At 39.7% G+C, this 10256-nt stretch overlaps 1 protein-coding gene across 3 annotated transcripts in view; it reads left to right on the top strand.

Moving 5' to 3' along the window:
- ATAD2B (ATPase family AAA domain containing 2B) overlaps positions 1 to 10256 on the top strand; it is a 71881-nt gene continuing 61625 nt past the window's right edge. For all 3 annotated transcript variants that reach the window (XM_010707985.3, XM_010707986.3, XM_010707984.3), the window contains exon 1: positions 1 to 62. In XM_010707985.3, coding sequence (XP_010706287.1) covers positions 18 to 62 — 45 coding nt within the window. In that variant the 5' untranslated portion in view covers positions 1 to 17. The remainder of the gene's footprint in view (positions 63 to 10256) is intronic.

The following is a 10256-nucleotide window of genomic DNA, read 5'->3' as shown; positions in this document are numbered from 1 at the left end:
TTTTAATTCATCCCTAAATGACCTCAGTTCGTTTGAAGCGAGGGCTCGCAGAGGCTCATGAGGTAAAATACTGGCGTTTGGGGAAGCTGTCCTGTCGGTGGGACGCCCCGTTCGCTGTGGGGCGGGGAGGACGCGGTTGTGTCGGGGTTAAGTCGAACGCTTTCTCAACGTAACTGATAATACCTTTACTGTGGTCCGGAGGCGGATGAATTCCATAGACAGATTCGAGCAGCTAATATTTGGTTAACTAACTGGAAGAGAGAATTCCGAAACCCCTTGGTTTTGCCTTGGCGTCTCCAAGCAGATCTGTTGACAGCGCTGTTCTTTTCATGACATATGAGGCTTTTTTCGGGTGCTTGAGGACTTAGGCTAACGGTTATAGCTTGCTTACCCACACACCTATTTTCAGAGCTGTGTGTTGCGAGAGACTCGTTAAATACAGAAGTGAAAATGGAGGGTCTGGTTGTTTCACAGTCGTGACCACGTCCTGCCCTGTACTGAGGAAAACGTTAATCAGACAAATAAACCAGCAGCAGCCAGAGGCAGATGAGGAGGATCTCATCTGGAATCACTGGAAAGCCTTTTTCCCGTATTTTTTGTTTGAAAATAATAAAATCACTGTCAGAGTTCTTATAAGAACTCTTTCCATTCTCTTGTGCTTCATGTTTCTCCTCTTCACGCACCTTACTTGTTCTCAGTGGCCCTTACTCTGTGTGTAACTGAATTGGGCTGGTGGGGATGGAGGACGTGGCTGCACAGAGCCGTTCTGCTTGTTCTCATGTGCAGTTTCTGTTTATTTGTATCGTGGGTCTTGTGGTTTGCAAGGCAAAGTTTGGTGTAACTCTCACTGGCTTATGTATCAGGGAGTTTGCAGATGCTAAGTAAATAGGTTAGGCTTCTTTCCACTTCTTTTTCATCTACGAACAGCGTTTTATACTGCAAATCATTAAAATGTATACACTGTGTGATTTTCATGCTCTAAAGAAAGGGGTTTATTGATTTTATGACAATATTTTTTCACAAATGCATCACAGGATTCGCCCCATACTTCTAAGGAGCGTTTCTTCTAAAGTTAAGCAAACATTTTGGCATGCTGACATGGGCTTGTTTCACTTCGCATCAAATGTGATGTGTTTGAGGTAGATAACTTTTTAAAATTTATATACGTTCACCAAAAATGAGCAAAAGCTACGAAGAAGTAGTTTATTTTTTGTTTTTCCTTCTTCCCTTTGTAAATTCTGTAATATCTGTATATACACCCCACCATATTTTTGAGTGATCTCTGTCCAACAGTTTTTTATTCTTCAGATCTAAGCGTTTGTCAGTGCGTTGTTGTGCTCCCGAATCTCCTTGAAATGATGCCAAAGGAGGATTTCAGTGAGTACAGCGTGAGTAAGTGCAGCGGTAGGAAGACAAAGCCTTTGCTTTTTGGAAGTGACTGTCAGCAGACAGATAGGGAGGCTGTGTTTTGTGCTGGGGTTGTTTTAGTGCAGTTGCTATGTATTTTTTCGAAGTTGACTGGAACAGTGTGTCCTCTTAAGATCTTTTAGTTGTAATGTCAGAAACCAGCCTTACTACAGCAGTTAATTGGGTTAATGGGCAGCTAGAGCTGGGAGCTCTGGCAGAGACGTTATGCTGCTTATTTGCACTGTGACTTAATTTTTCTCCACAGAAGAGGTTTGGACTTGAATTCCTAGGGAAATGCTCACTGGTAGCAGTCCTTGTAATTCCCTTTTGGAGTGTATTTTAACAGATGATCTATTTGTTCCTTATTAGAAAAATTGAGTTAGTAATCTAATGGCATCCTGTGAAGTGCCAATTAGACTGGGTACTGCAGCATTATAGATCTATTTCCTTTCTCCTTATTTCCTTATGATTTGTTTTTGTTTTTCTCTCCATACATGTACAAGGGTAGGCGGGAATCCCTCCTTTCCCAAGCCCTGGGTAGAAGATGTGAGTTGAAATTTCTTCAGGCTCCATACTATGTCAAACTGCTTATCAATAGTGCACAGGTTTTTGGATCTTAATGTGGAAGCAATACATATTCAGACTGTGATGGATTATTTCCACAGAAAACCTTTATTGTATTCTCTGTATTCCCTCTGTAGTATTTTCCCATCTCAGACAAAGCAATGACATCAGTATTTGAAAAGTAAACTGCTTTGAGTTCTGAGCAATGATTGAGATGAATACATGCGTGTCCGCTGAGCAGCAGCAAGGTGAAAATTAACAGAATCCCTCACTAAATGGATCAAGGAGCCAGGAAGTTTGTTCTGTGAAATGATGTCATAGCAATGCCATTGAGGAAGGTACAAAGAGGAAAAATTGGGCTATGTTTTCATCCCTGTTTCCATCTTTGATTTATGTAACAGTAAGTTAAGCTGTCCTTACATAAGTTGCTATTCTATCTTCGTGTAAGTGACATATTTTTTTTCTTTCCAGTGTTATGGAATGTCTTATGGCTTGAGTAAAGCATTCTGACAAGAAAAATGCACCAAAGTCTTCCACAATTTTCAGAAACAGAATCGTAAAACAGTGCTTGTAAATTCAGAGGACTTAATTCAAACTGAGAAAGACTTGAGGATATTATGCCCATAAGTGGTTAAATTTAGTGTAGGTTTACTTATGTCTGATATTTTCAGATGTTGAGTTGTGATGATGCTGGCAATATTTATTTGGCAGTGGAAATGATTTTTCTCAACATACAAAACCAAAAAATGCTCATTGAGAAGGGAGATTTCTTGAGAAATGTACACTTTGAAACCATGTCAGTGTATTAGTTAGACACTGTAGAAATGTATACGAGATTAACTTAATTTAATTAGTCAAGAAAGCATTAGCAGTGCCTTAAGAGCTACTTGAGGGCTCTGTGTTAATTGTAACACGTGATCCCATCTAAAAGTAGCACTGCCAGCATCATTCAGCTTGCTCAGTCGCAGCATAGAGCTCTCCATTGTACTTAATTGCTAATAGGAGCAAGCACAGGCTTGGGACTGAGAGAAAGAGCTGCAGAGTGGTCAAGTATAAAGCTAAGCAGCATTTTTATGCTCTGTAATGCCCATATATTTCTATGTCTCCTCCTGTAATATCTCAGTCTGTAACAAAATATTTATATTTTTTTTGTTTTGGAAAATGTGATAATGCAGCTCTCCTAGCAAAAACCCACTGCTTCACTTCTTGAAAAACCTCTTTAATGGTCAGCTATTGCAAACATACAGAGTGAACTTTTACTATGTATCGTTATTTGTTTAAGAATTCTAGCTTTAAACGTAAGCCTTAGAGCTTCCCAAAAATAAAACTTTTCTTTGTGAAAGAGCTTGATACAGATTATTTTTTTCTTAGTGGTTCCTTTGCAGAGTATCTTACTGTGTGCTGGGTAGTCCGGAATGGACTTAGAATAAAATTCTTACTAAAACGCGGAGTTTCCTTCATCCCTGGGGGAAATTACTGTTGCTGACCCTCTGCATGTAGAGCTCGTCAGGGACAGAAGCTCCTCTGAAATACTTACATTTTAAAATAAATTTAATTGTTATGGCTAAGAGTTTGCAGTTAATAAAGGTGCTGAGGGGACTCAATGCTTCTACAGCTCTTTGAATTATATCCTGAGATACAGTCAATTGAAATTGCTGAGAATAACTTCAGTTTAAGGCAAGTTTCCAACTAAACTCATCTTAGCAGTGTGGTGAAACAGCAATTCCTTCTGCTTTAGTGGTCCCTTGCTCTTCTGGGATGTACCAGGAGAAAGTCAGTGATCTGTAACGGATCGTGCGGTCTGTTCCTTGCTAGTGAGATATTAACACACTGTGAGCAGCGGGGAAATGAGTAATTGTCAGGAGTGATCCGTGTCCAAGTTTCTGTCCAAATTCTCTATAATCAGCATTTAAAAGTTCCGTGCTTCCAAATGGCTGCTCTGAGTGAAAGTTCTTCGTGTGTGTCCTATCTGCGTTATTGAGGCAGCGTGAGCCGCCAAGGGAGTTCATGGCACCTCCTGAGGACACGCAGTTTGTTTTAGGAGGCAGTCATGCGTCATTCCAAACTGCTGTCTTTGCCATCATAGTGTTAGAGGGCCTGACAAGGAAGCAATGCAAGGACTATTGCAGCGGGTAACAGCACCAAGGAACACTCAGAGTGGTGTTGATGTTTGGCTGCTCCTTCTCAATATTGGGTTTGACCAAGAGTAATGTCGGCAAAAGCTGCTGCTCAGGTTGCTACCTGTCCTTTAAAACTTGAGCTAGAAAGCTTAACCAGTTGTCGGGAGAGATCCCATGACAGTTTTGCAAGAGTGGCATACAGCCTGGGGTTACGTAAGATAATTAGCTCAGGTAATTACATTGTGATCACCTACATTCCCCTGCAGTTTCACTTGGATGTGATAAAGTTTTGCGTATCCTGTCCTAAATTATTGAGTGCTCACTATGCGTGGCAAAGATTTCATTCTGTTCTAGTGATGCTTTAAATGTTTTTACAGAATTTGATGCAGAAAACCATTCCCAACTCAAAGCATTCTGCAAATAGAAATTGGTAGCATGAAGCTTTCATTGTTCTTACATCACTGCTGTAACAATTTAAATGATGCTGATTGTTTATTACATACTTGAGGTGTAATACATTACTTTGAATGGGGATAATATCACTCATAAACCCACTTACTGTCTTGCTATCCTTTTTCATCCTGTACTTTTCTTTAGTTCTGTACTCTTCACAGGATCATAGAATGGTTTGGATTGGAAGGGACCTCGAGGATCATGAATCTCCAACCCTCTGCCACATGCAGGGCCACCAACCTCCACATTTCAGAGCAGCCCAGGCTGCCCAGGGCCCCATCCAACCTGGCCTTGAACACCTCCAGGGATGGACGGGGCATCCACAGCCTCTCTGGGCAGCTGTTCCAGCACCTCACCACTCATAATAAAGGAACTTCCACCTCATATCCATCCTAAATCTTCCCTTCCTCAACTTAAAAACCATTTCCTACTCCTGTCCTAATCTTCATGCTTTGCTGCTTTTTCTCAGCAGTTTTTGTTTGGGTTTATTCATGAAATACTGCTTTCATTACCTTTGATGGCTTATTTTAACCAGGAATTTTGCTTTAAATTGTTCAAGTGTTATTTTGCATTTACGCGTTCTTGGGTTTTGTTCCTAATTAAGTTCAATTTCTTGCTAGGTAGACACTGAAACAACATGGCTCTTCTGACCCAGTTGTGAGATCAAGGTGTGATCTTCTGTCAGCCTTTTGGTTTTGAACTGAGAATGTGTGTGCTCTGACAGCTTCAACTCCAGTTGAACTTAGATTGTGTGATGCAGCTTTAGTGCTCCTACCGGAAATACACAACTCTAGCTCGTCCAGAGCTCCTGAGCAGCTTTTGTCGCCTACCTTGAATTCTCATGCTCTTGTGTTTCTGGTTTCCGTCTGACTGCGCTCAAAGCAGATACTTTGGTTTGGGCACTTCCAAATTACGGAAGATGGGCTTTTTGCATTTCTCCAGCATCCTGTCCATTTCTTGAAATTAAATGTACAAGTAGTAAAAAACAAAACAAAAACATAACCCACCCAAAATGAAGAAGCTCTTCTCCCTGCCCACATGGAGGAGCTTACACACATCAACATTTGTAGCCGTGTTTCTGCAACCCCTCATTTGAAATATTTAATAACTGCTTTCTGTTATTCCTCTGACGTTGTCTTTCAGGCCTTGAATGTTGTTTTCATCTTGATTTTAAATTTCAAGACATGAATCTGAAGATTTCATAGTGCAATTTTGCATGCTTTTAATTTGGTTTTACTTTTGAGATAGTGTCATTAAGTGCACTGTAGTTTGAAATCCACGAGCATCTTGACTCCCACGTACTTTTTAACATAGCAGGATACCTTTCTGTTTAGTTTAATGGCTTGATTACATGTCTGTGTCCAAACTTTGGGGGAAATCTCTGTCCTAAGGAGATCTCCCTGTCCTCCTGCTTTCTATCCTCATTCAGATTATTATCTTCCTTTATTTAGGTTTTATAATATTCCAAATCTTTTGAAATAGGGTTGTTTGGGGGGGAAAAAAAAAAAGATGGATTTTTGAAGACTAAGAATTGGAGGGGAAAAATAAATAGTTTGAATGCTTTATTTTTTTCCATGTCTGAATTGTAAACATTCAGTAAATGTTTACATAAATATTTCTGCTTTTAAGGTGTTTGTTAATGCCTAGAAACTCACGGAAGTGGTTCTGACTAAAAATGCCTTGCTTTTAGTATTCCTTTGCTGTTAAATTAGGCAGATAAATGGTATATAGAACTTCTGATGTGTTCTAGAAGGTATATAGAACTTCTGGGTGAAGTGCAAACCCCTCTACAGCAGACAGAGAGCTCATCTCAGTAGACTTGCTCATCTGAAGGTGAATGACTTCACGTGGTGCAAGCTGCTTGCTATGCAGCTGCGAAAAGGGGCAGACTTGCCAGTATTAATGCTTGTCTGGCCATCAGATCAGCTGCATCAGGATCAGGTTGCTGGTCCAGCTGAAATCTAACTCACTTCCTCCTGCTCCCCTTACCCTGATTATCAGCTGGAAATTCCCAATTTCACACCTGTTTTGGCGAAAGCACAAGAGGGAGGAGGGGGATGCGTTGTGGGGAGTTTGGAGAGGGGCAGAGGTGATGAGAGGAGGACAAACCTCAGCCCTCTTTGGTAGAGGGCTCTCCCTTATCAACCTGTAGGTAGCCCGTGGATTGCAGGAGCTGCTGGATGTTGGATCAAAAGCTCTTTTCAAGGACTTTTCCTTTCAGGACTCAGCTTGGCTGTGAGCAGGTTGCTTCTGCAGGAATGATGAATGTTTGCAAGCATGAAAATACCCAATAAACAAGTGCACTTGCTTTCTCTATTTACACTGAAAACTCTTTAAGCAAAAGCTTTCCATTTTTTCAAGATCTTGGGTTGGAGAGTTCTAGGAAATAAAATAGAAATCTATTGTAATCATGAAAGCAAATCTCATACAGAAAGTGTTTCTTTTAGAAGAATGAGTTGGGAAGAAGTTGGTGGTATTCTTGATGGCTACTGCTGACTTAAGTATCATTTACTGAAAACTAAATGTAGAAACTGAATGTTAAGACAGTAGATCCATCTAAGTTAATGTTTTAATCCACATATTTTACCTTTTGCAGGAACTGATAAGCAGGGGAGCAAGTGACTTGTCCAGAATCACAGGACAGGCTCTGTTTTGTTCTCATATGTTTGAAATGACGTCACAGATTAAGTTCAGAAAAAGCAAGTTATTTGTTAACTGAACAGTTATCTGAGGGCAAAGATGAGCTTAACTGATTTACACTGGGGCAACCATCCCGTTGGATTTTTGTTGTCATGAATACAGGTTTTATTTTGGAAATAGAGTTTTCCTTTTATATAAGATGAATAAAAAAAAATTAATGCATTAAATACCCACAGTGTTATGTTTTTTAATAGGAAGCCCATTTCTACAAGAAAGAACTGATGCTAGATTTTCAGCAGGCATTTTTTTTGACGTGTACTTTTAAAATATTACAAATAATTAATATTCAGAGGCACCTGAGAAGCTGTTTTTTTTTTCCCACAAGATACATTTCAAAGTATGTTAGGTGTAAGTGGGAGATCTGGATTCAGTTTTGCCACAGTTAATAAAAATAAGTAGATTGAGAGATGCCCGAAGTCATTGTTGTCTTAAAGAGTCATGCAAGCAGGAGAATTTACTTGTAAATACCCAAAGCTAAGGGGGAGCTGAAGTTAGTAGATATAAATGAAAACTTGTAGCTGAAATGGATTTCTTAGTTATGCTTATTACATTGTTTTTAATTAAGACAAGAGTGAACTTCAGAGTGATTGTTCATCAGGGCAAAACGAATAACGAATTGTAATGGTTTGTGCATTTTTCAAAGTGCAGAGGAATACTGTTAATCAGTTGAAGCCTGAGTGTTGGTTGGTGTTAATTTCATGCCTTAGACAAGGGAAGAAATGATAGAAAAGAGAAAAACATACGGGAGCTTGAAAGAATTATGGTGCTGGGTTTGTAACTCACGTCTGATTTGTGAAGCCACAGGAGCAATCATGGTAACTTTCTGGGTGTGGGAGGGTTAGTCAGAGGAAGGGTGTGACCTGCAAGGAGAGCAAGTTTTACCATAATGGAAAGCTCAAATATATATCAACCTGTCTGCATACCATTCATTTATTAATAGAGTTGGACCTGTAGCAAACCAGCTTCTTTCTGGAATTGCAAGATGGGGTTGTGCTTTATTATTGTGTCATTGCTCCGTCCAGGATGAGATGGTCTTGTGTCCATGTACTTCAAGATGGCAGTGTTCATAACTCATCCTGTACCAGCAAGATTTCTGGATTGTAATTATTTTTGGATATTCGGACCGATAGAGGAGAGATGAATCCTATAGATATTCTGCTGGCCAGGAGATTCAGCTTATTTAAAAAACAAAAACCCCCACCAAACAAAAACCAACCAGCTAGAAAAGATCACCACCAAAAACACCCCCAAAACCAAACTTGTAGTCCTCTATGTGATATCTTCAGTGCAGGTAATCTTTGTGTTATAACTTGATAATTAATTAGTGATAGTGCTTTAGCCAACTACTTCCTCTGATATCCCTAAAAGCAGCCTTTGTAGATGAGGAATTCCATGGCATGTACTCCAGTCTTGCTGAAAGACTGATTCATCAGTTGAGTCACTTCTAAGTAGAAAGGTTGAGAAGGAGAATTTAGTGTTATTCGCTGATCTCCAGTTTGTGGTCCTTCAGAACTTAACTTACCTCTAAATATTGTACTGAAGTCTTCTGAATATCAGATTATTATTTTGACAGTTATGCATAGTGATGATTTGGAAGAGCAGACTGAAGTAACAGTGTACGCTGGTGCTTTTGTAGCTTGTTCATAGTTCTGTGCATTAGGAGATGAGAAATGTGTTTTCCATCATTTTCATGCAAAGGAAACAAAAAGTATCCAGATATAATTGTTTTATTACTTAATGATTTTGGGTTGATTTACTACATTAATCATTACTGTCATTCAAGTGCTTTTGTGAAGTTATATTCCAAAGTTTGCCACTACTTCTGCAAGGCTTGCTGTAGATTCTTACCTCAACAACTCATCTGAAATATTCTTTTGGCTGTCAAATTCAATTGTATTCTTCAAAATTCAATTGTACTCTTGAATCCATAGATGGGCTAATACAAGGGCAGGGTCCTTCTGGGACCCCGAGTCCTTCCATTTATTGAATGGGGATCCTGAATCCTATTCAGTGAACAGGGATCCAGAATCCTTCCATTCATTGAGCTCGTGAGGCCTTCAGCTCTGGAGCTCTTTGGAGACCTCCATAAAGGAGGAGGAGGAGCTGGACTCAATGATCCTTATGGATCTCTTCCAACTCAGGATATTCTATGGCAGTGAACATTATTTCTCCAGTGTAGACTGAAGGTGCTGTTTTAATTTCAGTTATTTCTTAACCCATTGTTAGTGCTTTCCATACGATAATATACTGGGTTCTGGATCACATCTGGACTTCTGTGGGTCTCTTGCTTGTTGCAGGTGAACAGAATTGTGCTAAATCAGGTTTTTCTGATTATTTTTTCACCTCTCTCAACACTGGTACTGTGTGGTGTTGGTACACTTTCAGGCAGTTTCTGGCATAATTAAGATTTTCTGAATTCTGGTGGCAGCTCTGCTCTCAGCATGTGAGCAGGCCTGCTTCAGTGCCAGTGTTTCGTTGGGAGCTTTGAATTCAGTGTGCTGGTTCCTACTTCTACAGTGGCACAATTAATTTCTTAATTTTTAGGTTTGATGCTTTTATCATACATTTTTTTTCTAGTCCCTGAACATCAGTGTGTACAGCTAAGTAATAAGTTCCTGTGTGAAACTGAGGTACTGTTTTTAATCATTAAAGATGTAAATGATTTGAGACCCAGTTTCTTGACAGAGCAAGTTGAGTGCAGTGGAATCATTAAACCTCTTCTGCTATAAATCGGAGGAAACGATGGGAAGACTGCTCTCATAAAGGCTTTTCAAATTAAGATTAGTTTATTTTCTTGTTCATGCACATCCATTTGGCTCATCAGTTGAGAGAACTCTATCTCCATGGTTTACTGTAGGTGGGTGAAAAGTCTGGATGTAGTCTTGGTAGGATTTGATTCCATGGAGGGTTGACTGGAAAAGGGAGTTTCTAGACTTATTGATGCAGTTAAATGTTGATTGATTTCTCACTGTTGTGGCTTTGTCATTACCTCAGGTTATTTTGTATGTTTGT

The sequence above is a fragment of the Meleagris gallopavo genome, chromosome 2 (assembly GCF_000146605.3).
Source record: "Meleagris gallopavo isolate NT-WF06-2002-E0010 breed Aviagen turkey brand Nicholas breeding stock chromosome 2, Turkey_5.1, whole genome shotgun sequence".
NCBI lineage: Eukaryota > Metazoa > Chordata > Aves > Galliformes > Phasianidae > Meleagris > Meleagris gallopavo.
The sequence above is the reverse complement of the archived record's forward strand: the minus strand, read 5'-3'. Positions and strand labels throughout refer to the sequence as shown.